Genomic DNA, 20,318 nt, shown 5'->3' on the forward strand with positions numbered 1-20,318 from the left:
CAACTTCTTCTTCTTCTCCAGATTTTGGCGCGCTCTACCTTCCACATTTTTCACCCGATTCAAACCGTTCCTACTTCATACTGTTCAGCCTATTCAGGAATCGCGGGCTTTCCTTTGACCAATTCCAAAAATTCCCAGCTTTCCCAGAATTCCGGGTTTTCCGGAACATTTTTCCCATTCAAAATGAATTGGCCATATTTTAGACTTCTGCCATTTCCACATTTTTCAACCGATTCAAACCATTCCACCTTTAACACATTACACCATCCTGGAAATTTAAACTACTTTTTTTTCAAGTTAAAAAAAATTCCAGGATTTTCCAGAATTCTTGGTTTTCCAAAGCCCTATTTCCACCCTTTTTTCTGGCAACTACTCCTTTCACATTTTTCAACACATTCCACCATCCAAACATTTTTCTTAATCAGGACAAATTCCCGGTTTTCCCTAAATTCCAGGAATTCCGTAATACCATTTCGCAATTTAGCATGTTACTGGCGACTTGTCCAGGGTGTACCCCGCCTTCCGCCCGATTGTAGTTGAGATAGGCTCCAGCACCCCCCGCGACCCCGAAGGGAATAAGCGGTAGAAAATGGATGGATGGACTACTTCAACATTTCTTGACGGATTTGGAAAAATTCCAAGACCAACCATTTCAACTCATTCAGATTTTTTTTTTTTTTACAATTTTCAAAAACATTCCAGATTTTCCCAAAATTCCCAAATTTTTTGGAGATACCCATTGAAATCAATGGGACATTTTTCAAAGTCCCACAACTCCCACATTTTTCATCTGATTCAAACTGTTCCAACTTCAAAATATTCAGCCTGTTTTGGAATTGTGTGCTCTACTTCAACAATTTCTTTAAAAATTCCAGGATTTCAGTTAAACTTCAGCATTGAAGCATTCAATGTCAATAAAACAGAAGAAATATGGTTAGCCCCCCCCCCCCCCCCCCCTCACCTCAGTACCCCATCATCATAAACACACAAACAGTTAAAACAGTTGACACTTTTAAATACCTGGGAGTAACCTTGGACAATAAACTCATCTTTGATCAGCAAACCACGGACATTCAAAAGAGAAGTCAACAAAGACTGTCAGCCATCCGTAAACTTAAAGGACTATACGTTGCACATCACCTCCTGTTATTACTGTACCAAAGCATCGTTCAACCCATCCTTCTGTACTGTTCCACATGTTTTTTCACTATGCTTTCTGTAACCGACCGGACCAAACTCACACGCATTACAAACACAGCAGCTAAAATCATCGGCCTACCCACACCCAACATCTCAGATCTAAACAACAGGTCCATCATTCGACTGGCAAACACAATAGTCCAGGATATGACTCACCCACTACACCAATACATCATCCCACTACCATCAGGGTGCAGGTACAGAACTATCAAATTCTGGAGGGCCCGCCTCGGGAAAAGCCTTATCCCTGCAGCTATAGCCACCCTAAACAGCAGGCCCGGCCGACCTGTCTGACAAGCCTGTAAATGTGTTGGTCATGTATGATGTCTTTTTGTTATTTTTGTTCGTGATGTGTAATGTCTATTGTTTAGATGTACTGCAGAGAAAATGAATTTCCCCAACGGGGACCAATAAATCTAAATCTAAAAAAAAAAAAATTCACACGTAATTCCTTCAGGAATTGCCTCATCTACTGAATAAATGAATTCATGATTTACCTCAAATGGGACTGTGCAGTGGCAGATCTTTGACGATGAATCAAGAGATAGGTTTGTTCAATTAGCACTTATATATCTCTCTCGTTTTCCATGTATTAAACTTGTGTATGTGACTAATACAAGCAAGCATCTGTGCAAGAATGACACATATTAGTGTTAATGATAAGACATGAGATCAACTTGTTTAATGTTTAACTGCTTCACGCTTTATGCAAACAGACTCTTTAGTATCGCTTATTAGACACAAGAGTCTCCTGAATGTTCACCTTTGGGTTCTGGGTGTTATCCCAGTGACTGCACCCAGGAGCTGATAAGCTAAGAGACAAAATCGATACAGGGGAATCACCACTCACCACTCGGCAGCTATGAGTGAAGAAATGGAGGCAGGCGATGAGACAGACTGGACGCAGTTGGAACCCAAGGACTCGGTCAAAATCTTCTTGACTGTCTTGTACAGTCTTCTTCTGGTCACAGGAATCCTGGGCAATTGTGTCACCATCCGAGTGACACAAGTGCTGAAGCGAAACGGTTACCTGCAGAAGAATGTGACCGACCACATGGTCAGCCTGGCTTGCTCTGACTTGTTGGTGCTCCTCGTCGGAATGCCAGTGGAGCTCTACAGCGCCATCTGGTTCCCCTTTACGTCGGCGTCAGGCGACGCCGCATGTAAGATCTACAACTTTGTTTTTGAGGCTTGCAGTTATGCTACCATCCTCAATGTGGCCACTCTTAGCTTTGAGCGCTACGTGGCCATCTGTCACCCTTTTCATTTCAAAGCCTTGGGCTGCAAACGTACGTCGGCCCTCATCACCTTCGCCTGGCTGGCGTCGGTACTCGTGGCACTGCCGTTGCTGGTTGCTACGGGAACACAAGGCCACATTCCTTTTTCGGCAGACACGCCTGTCCAGAACTTGACTTTCTGCACAAACCTAAAGGAACGCTGGTTGATGTACCGAGTCAGCATCTTTGTGGCTTTTATCGTCTACATGCTGGTTTTGGTCTGCGTGGCCTTCATGTGTCGCGCAATGATCCTGGTTCTGCGGGGAGTCCCAGGTTCTTTAGATGACGGAATCCCAAGATCGTCGAAGCATGAAAGCTCGAAGGTCAAGATAGCCAGGAAGCAGAGCATTATTTTCCTTGGTAGGTTCCAGCTTTTAAATAAATAAATAATTATTTTTATTGCAGTGATTTATATATATATATATATATAAATATATATACAGAACATTTACCATTTTATTAATCAAATTTACAATATTCTGTATTGTCTCAAGAAGCTAGAAGGAGCTCAGTTGCGTTCTTCTTTTCCGCAAATTGTCTGCTAGTTTATGCAACATTTTTTTAATTTAAGTCAGCTCTTTTGAAAATATCTGATGAATCTTTTAATGACGTATTTGTGTCCCATCTGGACCATCTTTATCCGTGCTTGGTTTGGCAACGCTGAAATAGACAACTCAGCAAAAAAAGATGTACGTACATTTTAAAGCATGACGTCAGTAAGGGTGCGCTCAGTGGCCGTTTGAAGGCAGCATTGGCAGTCCGGAGACTGGAAGGAGTAGTCCACGTAGGAGTAGTAGTAGTAGTAGTAGTAGTAGTAGTAGTAGCAGTAGATGTATTGATGGCAGCACCTGAGGAATGTTTTCACCTGTCCACAAACAATATTGTTGGATTATTATTGTTGATGATTGTCACTTTATTTAATGTTCATTATTCCCACGTAGTAGTAGTGGTTTTGTGCGTGCTTGTCTGCGTGTGTGTGTATGTGTGTGTGTGTGTGTGTGTGTGTGTGTGTGTGTGTGCGTGTGCGTGAGAGTGTGTGTGTGTGTGTGTGTGTGTGTGTGTGTCATTTCAGACACAAAGGTTGGTCTTATGTTTGCAGTTAGAGAAGTTAATGATTGGTCATTTCAGCACTAACTTGTAATCGTTTAGATCAGAGGTTCTTAACCCTTTTCACCTCAGGGCCCGCTCAAATAATAACACTGAATTAGTAATCTCACTCTGGATTTTACTGCTATTCAATAATTCTATCTAACCTATTTAGGGCCTGATTGACTAAAGGTTTGCGCGTACTAAAACTTGTGCTAACCTGATAGCACACACTGAGCTGATCTACTAAAGTTAAAGTTAAAGTTAAAGTTAAAGTCCCAACGATACTCACACACACTAGGTGTGGTGAAATTATCCTTTGCATTTGACCCATCCTGGGAGGTGAGGGGAGCAGTGAGCAACAGCGGTGGCCGCACTCGGGAATCATTTTGGTGATTTAACCCCCAATTCCAACCCTTGATGCTGAGTGCCAAGCAGGGAGGCAATGGGTCCCATTTTTATAGTCTTTGGTATGACTTGGCTGGGGTTTAAACTCACGACCTTCCAGTCTCAGGGCGAATACTCTAACCACAAGGGGTGTGCTGAGTGGATTGTGTCTCTTAAAGGAGCTGAATAAGGAGCGCAATCTTTTGCATCTCTGTCTTTATTAACATGCAAAATATATGCTGATCATCAAAAACGCCCACAAAAGGCCCTTTTCCATTGCAGGAACTTTTACAGGAACCTCCCCATTTACCCAGGTAAATAAAGTTCCCCCTGTGTTTCCACCAAAAACTACCGGGGTAGATTTAGTTCTTCATGAACTTTTCGGAGTTCCTTCCAGCTAGATGGGATTTCTGGAAGGTTCTTGGAACGTTATCGGGGGTGCCTTGTGTTGTCGAACGCTGATTGGTTGAACACCTTTGGGGGCGTTCCTAAAACATATTTTTCAAACGCACAAACTTTCGACTTGCAGGAACGTTTGTGGGGCATCTTTATGCTGAAGAACGCTGATCAGTGGAACTATCTTGCAGTGTTTTTACTCAGCCGTACTTTAAACTATATGCAGTTTATTTTTGTTTATTATTTTTACAAAGTTCATTTCGATACACGAAGCTACGAGAAGTGAACAGACTCTTTTAAACGTATTTACGAGGGAGTATGAAGCCGGACTCGAAGCAACGATCTCAGCTGCTTACTACTTTGACTTTGTTGGATAAATGTGAAATAAAGGAGGCAGCACACACGTGGAACGAAGGTAAATAACACCAAATATTAAGTATTTACTTTATTACATGTTGTAAAAGTACTCAGTGACACTCCATATGTGTAGTTATTAGCCTCAACTCGAGTGAACAGAATGCCAATGCTAACAAGCTAACGCCAGATTAGGGAAGGCTATGCAGAACGAAACTAAGACTGAACTGGCTACAAAGTAAACAAAAACAGAATGCTGGACGACAGCAAAGACTTACTGTGGAGCAAAGACGGCGTCCACGATGTACATCTGAACATGACATGACAATCAACAATGTCCCCACAAAGAAGGATAAAAACAACTGAAATATTCTTGATTGCTAAAACAAAGTAGATGCGGGAAATATCGCTCAAAGGAAGACATGAAACTGGTACAGGAAAATACCAAAAAAAGAGAAAAAGCCACCAAAATAGGAGCACAAGACAAGAACTAAAACACTACACACAGGAAAACAGCAAAAAACTCCAAATAAGTCCCAGCGTGATGTGACAGGTGGTGACAGTACACCTACTTTGAGACAAGAGCTATAGTGATGCATGATTGGTTATGGTGTAAAGTCATATCCAACAATTGCGACGACGACTTTTTACTGTCAACTCAGTTGAGTTTTTTAATGATTTCTGCTGGTGGTGTGCCACCGGATATTTTCAACGCAAAAAATGTGCTTTGGCTCAAAAAAGGTTGAAAAACACTGGTCTAGACTGCGACTGAGAAAAGGTGTTACAGATTATAGACGTGTGCTGCTGGTTCAATACCTGGCACACAGGTAGAAGCACGAATGTGCATAAAATGATCGTCTCCGTGGTAAAAGCAAAAGTATAGTACACGCAAAATCATCACTAATAGTACATGCCATTTCATTTTTTACGTTGTTTTGCGTGTGGTATTAGGAGCTTTGTAAATCAAACCCTTAGAGTTGTAGTAGCTCTTTACTAGTGCAAGTGGCAGCCACCACACATACACACGCACACACACACACACACATACATGCATGCACACACACACACACACACACACACACACACACACACACACACACACACACACACACACACACACACACACACACACACACACACACACACACACACATACACACGAGACCTCTGAAAAATGCCTACCTCTTTAGGACCACCCTTTCTAGATATATAAACGATGCAAATATAAAAAAGGTTAGCTTTTAGTTATTTTTTTTGTTATTTTTTTTTTTTTGTAATTGGTTTTTAATCTTCATTATTTACTTCAACTTATTACAGTAGGTCTCTATAAACATATTTTTTTATTTTTTATTAATAAGGGGGCACATTTCAATTTCTTGCACACACTTGTTATTACATATGTTGGCCAGAGAAGGAGAACTTCAGATTTTTACACACACGTGTTATTTCATATGCTGCCCAGAGGGGTGCACTTTTGAAAAATCCCTAATCTTGGGACCACCCTAATTTTCATAGAATTCACCACCAGGGGTGCAAATGAGACATTCTCTATTAGATGCAATGGTTTTCTGTATTGGGACCATGATTTATGTCCTAACTTGTTCACCGGTCGTCATATGGAAAGTACTTTTCCTTGTTGATGTCTCAAGAAGGGCAGAAATACAAGAACACACACACACACGCACGCACACAAACACACACACCTTTTAGAGGTTTACTTGTGCACATTTTCTCTCGTAAAATTCCACTGACAGACGGACGAACGGGTGGATGGATGGATCAAAGCTTAATTGTCGTACAACGTATGAAAGGAAATCGAGGTTCTCTCAAGGAATGTGTTTAAAAAGTAATAAGTTACTAAAACACTGGCAATACATGTCAATGTTTGAATACACAGTATACTATGGGTCTCATGTACTAAATATCTTATTGACCTGATCACTGACGTACAACAGCGCACCTGTCAGGTAAACATGCACAGTTTTGTTAAAAACGCATGTTGGATCTAAGAAAATTGCATGAATTTTTATACATGAATAATGCCACTGTTTTAATCACATGCGTGAACTCATATAGTCGATTATAAATAAATGTATGTATGTATGTATATTGTAAATACACTCACAATTCACTGCACTCTGAAATTACCCCTGATTTGGCCTCTTGTCTATTGAAAAATGTAATTTTACTGACTGAGCGTAGTGTATTTCTGTCACCTTTTGAAAAGAGTTTCACGTGGGTTTCTCTTGTCTTTCTGACCCTTTAGGCCTGATTGTTGGCTCCCTGATGGTGTGTTGGTTCCCCAATCAAATCCGTCGTCTTATGATGGCCGCCGTTCCTAAATCCCGCTGGACTGCAGCCTACTTTTGGAGCTACGTCACCCTCCACCCGGTGGCCGACACCTTCTTCTATCTCAGCTCAGTCCTCAACCCGTTCCTGTACAACGTGTCCTCCAGACAGTTCAGGGACGTCTTTGTCCAGGTGTTGCGGTGCCGCCTTACGGTCCAACACGTCAACAAGCGGGCCTTGAATTACTCCGGCGTGGCTTCAGCAAGCTCCCTCTAGCCTCTGCTGCTCAAGTCCTTGCGTCGCAGTCAGAAGGTCCGCTGCACTTTAGCAAAAGGTTCCTCTCAGGACCAAAGTGGCTCAGGGATGCGTTTGGATGGTCTGACAGCCCCAAAGGAGTTAGCTGAGGCTCTCACAACAAAGACATGTTAAAAACAAGAACAATGTAAATACTAAACGACTTTATTCATGTAGAAATCAGTGTTAATTTTGAGAGCCTTGACAAATACTTTTTTTTCTAATTTTAGTCATTTAAATTGTTTTAGTCGACTAAATTCCTCAATATTTTAGTCAACGATATTTACAGTAAATTGTCGGCCAAAATATAAAGTATTTTGCATATTTGAAGTTGCCTTGAAACCACTTTTATTAAAGTTATTGCAGGGCATCTCAAAAACTAACTTCACCAGAATTGTATCAATAAGTACATTTCTCACTAACCTCACTGAGTTATTATTTTAGAAGAAATTAAGCATTTTTTAAAAATGTTGAATACTATAGGACTAAAATTGTCATATCAAGAAACAAACTAGTTTCGTTCTATGTTGTATACAGCAACCAGTGTTGTAAATCTAGGGCGTGTATAAATATATTTATATATACATATATGTATATATACTGTATGTATATGTATATATATATATATATGTATATATACTGTATATACTGTATATATATATATATATATATATATATATATATATATATATATATATATATATATATATATATATATATATATATATATAAAATGTGTTAGTTAAGGTGGTGTCTCTCCAGGGGGAAGGGGGTGGGTGGGTGTAAGGAACAGCGTAACTCGGCCTGTCGCCATCACGTCTCCATCTCATCGCTGCCACCACAGCCTGGGGGGTTGGGGGGGCGGGGGAATAGACTATAGACTGCGGTGAAGTAGGCCGGCTTCGTCGCGTGAGGAAGCCTACAATTTTTGGTAGTGTTTTCCGCTCCATATGCTGAATGCCGATATACTATAATAATGCTTATTATATCAACTATCAGAGACAGCTTAAGGAAACTCTTCATTTAACATAATGTCCTTTTTTGCTGCTTCAACACAGCTCAATCAACACAGAAAAAGGTAATGTGAAATAACTTAGTTGTTAACTGTAGGTCAATAATGCTTGTCTTTCTCTCAGACAGACACACACACGCATGCATGCACACACCGCACAGTGAGCTAACGTTACGCTAAAAGCTAATTAGCCTTCACCTCAAGGACTGCGAGCGAGCTGAGCTGCCGCTTATGTTTCTAGAATGTCAACGGGCTCATAGTGATGTTACTAGTAGTTGACTGGGAGGTGTTTATTATAATTTGGGGAGAGTCCGCTGCCTTATGCTTACCTGCTAAACACCTTTCTGCTAACCCCACCACAAGAGCACTGACTCCATAACAAAAACAACAATATGATTAGGTTATATATACATGCGTATATCTTACATAAACAATGTATGAATACATTAGATATCTATATATCTTAGGGACCTATAGACTATATCTCTGTTGCTGCAGCAGCAGAGTTTTTTCTGTCTTGACACTTTGTATTGATATTTTGTATTACATTCTTCCTTTAAATTATGCTTAAGATTGATACACAAACAAAATAAACATTTTCATGAAGTAATTTATTGTTTTTAACACACTTTAAACAGATGCAGTCTTAGCCACTTACTAAAATAAAACATCATACGTCCATCCATCCATTTTCTACCGCTTATTCCCTTCGGGGTCGCGGGGGCGCTGGAGCCTATCTCAGCTACAAAACATCAGGTCAATATAAAATGCTGAATTTATCAACACATTACAAAACAATAAAAACACTTTTTTGACGAATACAAAAGCAATTTTTCAACATGAAACTTGTTGATTTCTATATAAGATAAAATGTTCAAAAGAGACCCATCATAAAAACCATTTAGCATCACAACATAAAGTGATGATGAATAAAGAAGCAATCACTTCTAGTAGGCTCCAGTGCACAAAGCTGCAATCATCAATCAATCAAAGTTGACTTATATACTCGTTAATCACAAGTGTCTCAAAGGGCTGCACAAGCCACAACGACATCCGATCCCAGATCCCACAGCAGGGCAAGTTACCTCGAAAGTTGGAGCTGGGAATGACGTCACAGCCAAGTTGAAAATCAAGATGGCCACATCCACGAAAGGTATTTTTGCGCTCGCATTGTATGAATATAAACAATTTATGGAAAATTATGGACACTTTCTACAACTTTCAAGCACAGTGGATGAGGAGGAAACGGAAGCTATTGCTAGCGACTGACAGCGTATAAATCATGTGAAATAAGTGTAGTTAACACTGCAGTGACATTAGAAGATAAACAAATCGAATATGGATGGTTTACTGCAACAAAAACTCATCAGAAGTGCCAATATAGGATATTATAGAAGCTAAGCAGCCATCTTTAAAACAAACTCGGGGGTGGTGAGAATGCTTTGACTTTCCCAGTTAAAAATCTGACCTCGAGGGGCGTTCCAGTTAAAATTCCGACTACGAGCTCGGAAATTCCAATTCCGCACTACAAATGAGACACACCATATGTGTTTTGTTAACTAATCATAGCATTTTGGATGGCTAACATGAGCTATCATTGTTTATACATTAGATCAGGGGTCACCAACCTTTTTGAAACCAAGAGCTACTTCTTGGGTACTGATTAATGCGAAGGGCTACCAGTTTGATACACACTTAAATAAATTGCCAGAAATAGCCAATTTGCTCAATTTACCTTTAACTCTATGTTATTATTAATAATTAATGATATTTACACTTAATTGAACGGTTTAAAAGAGGAGAAAACACCAAAAAATGACAATTAAATTTTGAAACAGATTATATTCAATTTCGACTCTTTAAAATTAAAAATTCAACCGAAAAAAAGAAGAGAAAAACTTTAAAAAAGAATTTATGGAACATCATTAGTAATTTTTCCTGATTAAGATTAATTTTAGAATTTTGATGACATGTTTTAAATAGGTTAACATCCAATCAACACTTTGTTAGACTATATAACAAATTGGATCAAGCTATATTTCTAACAAAGACAAATTATTATTTCTTCTAGATTTTCCAGAACAAAAATTTTAAAAGAAAATTCAAAAGACTTTGAAATAAGATTTAAATTTGATTCTACAGATTTTCTAGATTTGCCAGAATAATTTTTTTGAATTTTAATCATAATAAGTTTGAAGAAATATTTCACAAATATTCTTCGTCGAAAAAACAGAAGCTAAAATGAAGAATTAAATTAAAATGTATTTATTATTCTTTACAATAAAAAATTTTTTTTTACTTGAACATTGATTTAAATTGTCAGGAAAGAAGAGGAAGGAATTTAAAAGGTAAAAAGGTATATGTGTTTAAAAATCCTAAAATCATTTTTAAGGTTGTATTTTTTCTCTAAAATTGTCTTTCTGAAAGTTATAAGAAGCAAAGTAAAAAAAATAATGAATTTATTTAAAAAAGTGAAGACCAAGTCTTTAAAATATTATCTTGGATTTTCAAATTCTATTTGAGTTTTGTTTCTCTTAGAATTAAAAATGTCGGGCAAAGCGAGACCAGCTTGCTAGTAAATAAATAAAATTAAAAAAAATAGAGGCAGCTCACTGGTAAGTGCTGCTATTTGAGCTATTTTTAGAACAGGTCGGCGGGCTACTCATCTGGTCCTTACGGGCTACCTGGTCCCCGCGGGCACCGCGTTGGTGACCCCTGCATTAGATCTTAATAACAACATGACTGCAATTTTCAAGTTGCTTCTCTTGGATTGCTTTTGTGTATGTGTTTCATTATTTATCATTATTAGGTAATTGTGAAAAATATATACATTTGATACATATGTATATTATGTTAAACCACTAATGGTAACATTAGCTCACTGGTGGCCTTGATATATTATTTGGTTAGAAACATTTTACTTTGAGGAAGTTTTAAAGCGCTGGCTGAGAATCATCATTAAAAACAATGAATATAAAATAGAAAAATATATTACTGATTTATTTTTAATGAGTACTTCATAGTAACTTAAAAGTGTTATGTAATTCATAGCATAAACTGGCTGGCTGGGTCCTGACTGGCTAATCTAAACCTAAATCCAGATTTTAGAGAAGCACTCCAATAGACCTGTAGTCACTATTGGGTCCATTCAAAGAGGACTTCCAAATAAGAAGTTATTTTCCTTTGTGTGTTCCCATGTGTGTTTGCATGTTACTACTGTCAGAAAATCTTTTATTACACACTGAACAACTGAAAGGTTTTTCTCCGGTGTGTATTCTCATGTGTCTTTGCATGCTACTATTGACAGAGAATCTTTTCGCGCAGACTGAACAACTGAAAGGTTTTTCTCCGGTGTGTCCTCTCATGTGTGATTGCATGTTACTTTTGGTAGAGAATTTTTTATCACAAACTGAACAACTGAATGTTTTTTCTCCGGTATGCGTTCTCATGTGTATTTCCATACTATATTTGTAAGAAACTCTCCTACCACAAACTGAACAACTGAAAGGTTTTTCTCCGGTATGTTTTCTCATGTGTATTTGCAAACAATATTTGTGAGAAAATCGTTTACCGCAAACTGAACAACTGAAAGGTTTTTCTCCTGTGTGTTTTCTCATGTGCATGTGCATACTATATTTGTGAGTAAATCTTCTACCGCAAACTGAACAACTAAAACGTTTTTCTATTGTACCCGTTTCCATGTTCGTAGTCAAGTCATTGTTTCTGATAAGGCCTTTTGCCCAAACTGAACAACTATAGTGGGTTTGCACATTATGTGTGTCTTCAACTCTTTTACCACGAACTGAACAACGGAAAGGTTTTTTGCCTGTGTGTGTTCTCATGTGTTTTTGCATTTTACGTTTTTCAGAAAATATTTTATTGCAAACTGAACAACTGAAAGATTTTTCTCCTTTGTGTGTTCTCATATGTCGAGTCAAATTGGAATTTACAACAAACCTTTTTGCACAAACCGAACAACCAAAGGGTTTTTCTCCTGTGTGTGTTCTTATGTGTATTTGCATTTTACTTTTGGAGGAAAATATTTTACCACAAAATGAACAACTGAAAGGTTTTTCTCCTGTGTGTGTTCTCACGTGTAATTCCATATTTACATCAACGTCTGATGTTATGTCGTCACTATCTGATAGTGGAGCTAAGAGCTTGTCTGCTTGTGATCCTCCACAGTGGTCTTCATCAGCTTCTGTTGTCATGTGTTGAGTTGAGCTGCTGCTTGAAGGTTTCATCTCTCTCTTCTCCTCACTTGGACTGTGATGAAGCTGTGAGGACTCAGGTGGTTTGTCTTCATGGTCTTCAGTCTTCACAGAGACAACAGTCAGTGGAAACTTGGTGAGATCAGCCTCCTCTTGCCCTAGAATACACTCTTCCTTCTGACTAATCCACACTTCCTCCTCTTCCTCTTTATAATGAGGGGGCTGGGGTTCTTCGTCTTTCTCTTTAAAGTTAGGGGCATGAGGCTCCTCCTCTTCCTCTTTAACACATACGGGCTGTGACTCCTCATCCTCTTTATCATGAGGGAGCAGTGACTTCTTCTCTTCCTTTTTAATTTGAGGCGACTGTGGCTCCTCGAGGTGTTGTGGAGCCTTCTGCTCCAAAGTGAAGCTCCCCCCCTGCGGTTGAGGCACACTATCTTCTTGACGTCCAATCAGCTGGTGGACGTCTGCAGAACAAAACAGCAAAATAAACACATTTTAACTCAGACATGTCAAATAATAAATGTCTGCAGAACAAAACAGCAAAAGAAACACATTTTAACTCAGACATGTCATATAATAAATAGGGGACAGTATGATGTTCAAATATATAACTTATTTCATCTTGTGAGTCAAAGTAAGGCACTTTTTACTTCACGTTATTTGTACTGGTTAAAGCAAATCAACAACAGAGCATTTTCTTCATTGTGTATAATGTATAAGAACAAAGCCTCAACAAACAAAGTTCAATACCTTGAACTCACCAAATAAAATGGTACTCAGACCAGACTCGGCAGGGAAGTTTCTTTTGTTACATACAGTGAAAGTGTTGAAATACAAGAATCAAAGACCATCGCCTGAAACCCAGATGTGCCTCTAGATCACATGATTGCAACCCAGCGATTATGTTTATACAGTACTTTTTTCTCCAGAGACTCAAAGAGCTTTACATAGTGAAACCCATTATCTACATTTGAGCTACAATTAAACCAGTGTGGGAGGCACTGGGAGAATGGTTAGAGCAGGGGCTCCCCAAACTACGGCCCGCGAGCCGGATACGGCCCCCCAGCGTCCAAAATCCGGCCCGCGGGAAGTCCCAAGTTAAAAAATAAAATAAAATAAAAAACATTTTTACTATTATTTTTTAAAAATTTGTCATTACTAGTCCATTTTCTAACGTCTCCTAGCCACTCAGGCAAATCATATTGTCTAAAAATGCATTTTACCATCGATAACGTGACATGCAGCAAGTGCTCTCTTTAAGTCAATTAGTGCGCGAGGAATATATATATGTATGAATACACACATATATATATATATATATATATATATATATATATATATATATATATATATATATATATATATATATATATATATATATATATATATATATATATACATATATAGTGCGGCCCCCAGACAAATTGTTTTACCCCAATGTGGCCCCGGAGTCAAAAAGTTTGGGGACCCCTGGGTTAGAGTGTCTTGCCCAAGGACACAACGGCAGTGAATCGAATGGGGGGAAGCTGGAATCGAACCTGAAACCCTTAAGTTGCTGATATGGCCGCTCTATACTAACTGAGCCAAAACAGCCTCATTTCTAATTGTAAATTATTCCATATATGAAAACCCTTATATGATATACATATTTGTTTAACATTTGTTCATACCTTTGCTTTTGAGTACACATCAATCCCTCTTAGTTCATATTTACTGGTTCACTTCTGAAACATCTTCTGGAAGCATATTATTATTTACTTTATACATTATTTGAGCAGTTGTGTTTTATACAAGATCATTTACTTTTAAAATGTGTGACTTTATGAATCATTTGTTGGGTCTTGATAATAATTTCCATTAATTATTTGTATTACTCTCTTTTTGTAGTATGAATATTGTTTTGTGATTGTTTATATGTATGTCCCCAGACCTTTACAAAGTTGGTAATGTATACGTCAACTAAAGTTGCTTACAATAAATGCAGTTAATATTTGTTATGGCTGTATTTTGTTCTATTTAATATTTTGTTGTGTTCTTTATATAATTTTGTGTAGATTACATTTTAGCTTTACTTCAATAATAACTCATTTTACTTTTACTCTTTTAATTTCAATTTTATCCATCATAATATGTGTTTTACATATTTGCAATATACAAATATGATATATTTAGTTTTATGGAAGTTTAGTGATAGTTAATTAATGTCGGCCATCTTTTTATGGTCAAGTTCTCTCTGGATATAAGATGAGAGCTAAATCAAGCAGTATTGAAGATGAAGAATGGAAGGTTATTCTATACATAATTATATATAATTACACTCAGTGGCGACAATTAAAGACCACTTTCATCCAGTTCATTTGAGCAAAAGAAATGACGAAAGTGAAATGCTTATTGATTGTAATCACTGCGCTATGTGCATGTGCTTTTACTGTTATTTTCTTACTCTTATTTAATGTGAAAAACATGTAGTGTACAGTATGGGATTGCACAGGGTTAGGATTATAGCAAATGTTTTCAATTACCTTCTTGCAAAAACTACAAAATTTACATTACATATTTTTATTAATCAGATATTACTTTGGATTCTTGGTGACACGCGCAGAAAAGGTGCAATTTTGAAGCAAGGTTTTGTCAGGCCGAGTGTTACTGAGAGTGGAATTACCACGTTTGCTCAGACAAGATAATGTTGTTGTTGGATCTCTCGGCCTCCCGCATAATCTTTACTTCCGACACTTGTCTTTTTCTGGGTCGTGGGAAACTGTTGCAAATGTTTCACGCATTTTTGGCGAGCGGAGCATCCCCATGCTGCACAACATGGAATGTTTACTTGGCAAAAAACTCTTCAATTCAAAGAGATGTCGAGTGAGGATGTGCAGTGTAAGCTTAGCAGCGTCTTCAAGATGGTCTCCAATGTGGCGCCCCGTAGTCACGTGAGGGCTTTTGACAAATCATACCCTCTCAATATACGGCTTTGGTGGAAGTTGGAAAAAGACTTGTCTGCCTGCACTCACACTCGTGTTGGCGTAGAAGCCAAGAACAATGGACTTACCATTAATAAAACTTCATGTTTTAGCAGTAATTTAGTTGTCAGAAGTATTTGATACTCAAGTAAGTTATCAGTAATTTTATGACTTATAGCGGCCAAAATTATCGCGTTTCCTGTGTTTGGGGGCGGGGCTCCCTTAGAGAGTAAGAAGTTGTGGTATTCGGAAGGACTTAAGAGTAGAGCCGCAGCATTGAGAGGAGTCAGATGGGGTGGTTCGGGAATCTGGTCCGAATGCCCCCGGGACGCCAGTCCTTGAGGAGATGTTTAGGGCACGTCCAACCGGTAGGAAGCCACAGGGAAGACCGTGGGTCTCACAATCACTCTTTTCACTAAGGAAACCCCGCCCCCTAAAGCAGGAAAAGCGATCATAACATTACTGATAACTTATTTGAGTACCAAATACTTCTGACAACTACGTTACTGCTAAAATGTTTATTCACGTAAAGTGATGATAAGTCCATTGGTCTTGACTTCAACGCCAACACCAATGTGTTGTGAGGACGGCGGAAAAGATCATCAGGACTCCTCTTCCTCCTATCCATGAAATCGCAAAAAGCTGCTGCCTGACCAGGGCTCAGAAAATCTGCGGAGAGTCCTCCCACCCCCACCATGGACTGTTTCTACTGCTGGACTCTAGAAAGAGGTTCCGCAGCCTCCGTAGCAGAACCTCCAGGTTCTGTAACAGCTTCTTCCCTCAGGCCATAAAACTCTTGAACGCATCATAATAAGCCCCTCAATTCCCCCCAAAAACGGATTAACTCGCTGGAATATAAAGACATCCATAAACGTGAATGCATATGCAAAAGTGCAATATATTTATCTGTACAGTAATCAATTTTTTTACACTACCGTTCAAAAGTTTGGGGTCACCCAAACAATTTTGTGGAATAGCCTTCATTTCTAAGAACAAGAATAGACTGTCGAGTTTCAGATGAAAGTTCTCTTTTTCTGGCCATTTTGAGCGTTTACTTGCCCCCACAAATGTGATGCTCCAGAAACTCAATCTGCTCAAAGGAAGGTCAGTTTTGTAGCTTCTGTAACGAGCTAAACTGTTTTCAGATGTGTGAACATGATTGCACAAGGGTTTTCTAATCATCAATTAGCTTTCTGAGCCAATGAGCAAACACATTGTACCATTAGAACACTGGAGTGATAGTTGCTGGAAATGAGCCTCTATACACCTATGTAGATATTGCACCAAAAACCAGACATTTGCAGCTAGAATAGTAATTTACCACATTAGCAATGTATAGAGTGTATTTCTTTAAAGTTAAGACTAGTTTAAAGTTATCTTCATTGAAAACTACAGTGCTTTTCCTTCAAAAAATAAGGACATTTCAATGTGATCCCAAACTTTTGAACGGTAGTGTATATCTGCACCTTATTGCTCTTTTATCCTGCACTACAACAAGCTAATGCAACAAAATTTCGCTCTTATCTGTACTGTAACGTTCAAATTAGAATGACAATAAAAGGAAGTCTAAGTCTAACACGAGTGTGAGTGCAGGCAGACAAGTCTTTTTACAACTTCGAATCGCTGCACGGACAAACAAATCTTACACGGCAGAAATTACGTATAAAAAGACAGCCAATCAGGCTTCCTGCTTCACACACATCTGATTACAGACACACACATTTTTTTAAACACATGCACACAACTCTTCAGTACGGACACACACATTTTATTACGCACACACAACTCTTGCAAAAGTCACATGTAAAAATACAATGTTTTTGTCAAAACAAAAGCCTATCGAGGTTTTCTGGTTCACACAAATTTGAATACAGACACACATTTTTTACAAACACACACACATCAAAATAAGGACAAATGTCTTTTTACCCACATATAAATCATAAATCATAATACAGACAGACAACTTAAAACACACGGCTCTGATTACACACACACATTGAGATACAGACACACACATTAGTACACCGACACGTGAAGAACAAAGATGTGCAGATTAAGAGATCCGTTTGCAAATACTTTTGCTACAATCATAATTCCATATTCCGCAGCCAAGCAGGCTAAACTGTCAATCATGGACGCCAAGATGTGACAGAAAAGCAGCGACCAAACTGGATTGCTTAACCCGGCAGCAAGACGCCAATGCGAGCAGATCAGAGATAAAACAAAACATGAATCATTTTTTGTTACTACTATACTCGGCTCACACGTACAATGTTTCCAGTTTTTGAATATTTTGAAAATTCCAATCATCCAGGGATGTTTGGTCATGTAACCTAAGCCCCCATAACCACTTTTATATTGTCTCTATATCATTATAGTTAGCTATACCATTGGTTTTATTTATAAGCCATCTAACCACTAATAGTTTTTTAGTCATGTGACCAAGAACCCCAAAACCACGTTCATATTATTGTTGTTGTTATTTTGGGTTGTTTTTTTAGTTTTTTTTTTGCAATGTTATACTCAGCTTGTGTATTGGTTTTTCCAGTTTGTGATTTTTTTGGGTATTTTCATTTATTTATTATAATCGTCAATAGCATTTTAGTCATGTGACCTAGAACCCCAAAACCACGTTCATATTATTGTTGTTTTTGCAATGGTATACTCAGCTTATGCATTTTTTTCTCCAGTTTATTTATTTTTTTGTTTTAATCATCAATAGCATTTTAGTCATGTGACCTCAAACCCCAAAACCACGTTCATATTGTTGTTGTTTTTGCAATGGTATACTCAGCTTATGCATTTTTTTACAGTTTTTGAACATTTTGAAAATGCCAATCATCTTGAGATGTTTGGTCATGTGACCTAAGCCCCCATAACCACTTTTATATTGTCCCTATATCATTATTATACTCAGCTATACCATTGGTTTTATTTTTAAGTCATCTAACCACTAACAGTTTTTTTACTCATGTGACCTAGAACCCCAAAACCACGTTCATATTATTGTTGTTGTTATTTCTGAGTTGTTGTTTTTTGCAATGTTATACTCAGCTTATGCATTCAGCTTATGCATTTTTCCAGTTTGTGATTATTTTTTTGTATTTTCATTTATTTATTATAATCGTCAATAGCATTTTAGTAATGTGACCTAGAACCCCAAAACAACCGATACACTTGTCAGCTGCGATATTCTCTTATGTTATGTGACTGTGGAGTAAAAAGCAAGTATATCTCCACCTTTAGTCATAACTGTGGACATATGTTACAAACATTGTATTAGATGATAATATATGGATGTTATGCTTACTTTGAGTGTGATGAAGATGTGAGGACTCAGGTGGTTTGTCTTCATGGTCTTCAGTCTTCACAGAGACAACAGTCAGTGGAAACTTGGTGAGATCAGCCTCCTCCTGCCCGAGAAGATACCCTCTCTCCTGACTGATGCACACTTCCTCCTCTTCCTCTTTAATGTGGGATGGCTCTGCCTCCTCCTCTTTTACACAAGGGGGATGCAAATATTCATCTTCAATGTGGGGGGACTGCTGGATGTCTGTTGGTTAAATAAGTAAATATTAAAAGTAGTTTTTGACTGAAACTGCTGACACAATGAGATTTGTGTTCTTGTGTGTTGTGATAAAGGTGTGTGATTAAACAACCAATAAAACATGGAAAATAGTTCATTTTGTCCTAGCCACTAAAATGAGTTCAAAAGCAGTCCAGTAAATAAAAAATAAAAACGGGCTAAGAAATTTGGGGGGCGGGCAGCATTGATCAAAACATTTCTAAAAGACAAATCAGAACTTTTTAAACCTCCGGTGTAAAGTGATTAACCATTTGTTTTCTGTATACATGTCGGCCTATTACACCTGAGCATTATATATACCCTTAATCTTGTAAAGGCATAGTCCCACCATATGTTAAATATCATGGATATAAAAAAAACATTGTCCCTAAAATATTCACAATATGTTTTTGTCATCAATTAAAAATACCTTTCTCCCTTTTTAGGGATTTTGTAAGCCATATTGATTACAATGTCAAATGTATTTTGTGTAAACATGTTGATACACTTTGTTACAAACTGAGAGGAACATCAACCTCTCATAAATATTGTGTCTGATACAGTCTAGTTTTCATGTTTAATATAAAAACAAAGCCATGCATCATCATCCTAACAAGACAATTCACCTTCCTAAAAACAATATAGTTAAGAATAGTGTTAATAATCACATATAAAGTGAGTAAACATGTGAGAGTAAGAAGTAAACAAACCTGTTCTGTGTAACACAACTTGATGTTTCTTGAAAACAGCGTCCATAGTTGATGTTGTCGCTCCTTCTCCTCTTTTGTTGGACAAAGTTTCTCCTCGTACTCTGCTGCCGTTCTTTCGCACATTTTCACACAATCACAACACTTTACACTCACACTTGATCTCTGCTTAGCGATGTGTTGATAACTTCCACGTCTCTTTGTTAGCAGCTAACAAGCTAAGCTAACTAGCAAGCTAAGCTAGCAGGAAAATCGACAAAGTACGCTCAGACTAATGTATCTGAATACAAACCATTAATATTTACTATTTAGATATTTAACCTATTACACGACATATGTGTGTGCATGTACGCACTGATTAAGAACCCAGTCTTTCCGTCAAACGCCATCTTGTTTTTCCTCGTCTTTGTTTAGTTATCGCGCAGTGTTGTCAGATCTCGCGAGAGAAACAAAAACCAACACTTTTTCTTCTTTTGATTTTCGTGTTATGTAAAATTACTATTAAAGTATCGGTTCATATCCGGAACACTGGCATTAAACATACAACGGTGTGGCTCGGCGAAGTAAGTGTGCA

The 20,318-nt window shown here is 38.0% G+C and overlaps 2 protein-coding genes across 2 annotated transcripts; one reads left to right on the top strand and one right to left on the bottom strand.

The window, feature by feature from the left end:
• Nucleotides 1-2,046: 2,046 nt before the first annotated feature.
• LOC133635788 (G-protein coupled receptor 39-like) lies at nt 2,047-7,839 on the top strand. The gene is made up of 2 exons (XM_062029070.1): nt 2,047-2,837; nt 6,967-7,839. The coding sequence occupies exons 1-2, from the start codon at nt 2,063-2,065 to the stop codon at nt 7,263-7,265; spliced, it is 1,074 nt and encodes a 357-aa protein (XP_061885054.1). The 5' UTR covers nt 2,047-2,062; the 3' UTR covers nt 7,266-7,839.
• Nucleotides 7,840-10,599: 2,760 nt separating this feature from the next.
• Nucleotides 10,600-20,292, bottom strand: LOC133635761 (gastrula zinc finger protein XlCGF57.1-like). The gene is made up of 3 exons (XM_062029035.1): nt 19,748-20,292; nt 18,783-19,025; nt 10,600-12,973 (listed from the first exon to the last, which is right to left on the bottom strand). Exons 1-3 carry the CDS (start codon nt 19,791-19,793, stop codon nt 11,469-11,471), a joined length of 1,794 nt encoding a protein of 597 aa, XP_061885019.1. The 5' UTR covers nt 19,794-20,292; the 3' UTR covers nt 10,600-11,468.
• Nucleotides 20,293-20,318: the final 26 nt, after the last annotated feature.

The sequence above is a fragment of the Entelurus aequoreus genome, linkage group LG20 (genome assembly GCF_033978785.1).
Source record: "Entelurus aequoreus isolate RoL-2023_Sb linkage group LG20, RoL_Eaeq_v1.1, whole genome shotgun sequence".
In the NCBI taxonomy this organism is placed as follows: Eukaryota; Metazoa; Chordata; class Actinopteri; order Syngnathiformes; family Syngnathidae; genus Entelurus; species Entelurus aequoreus.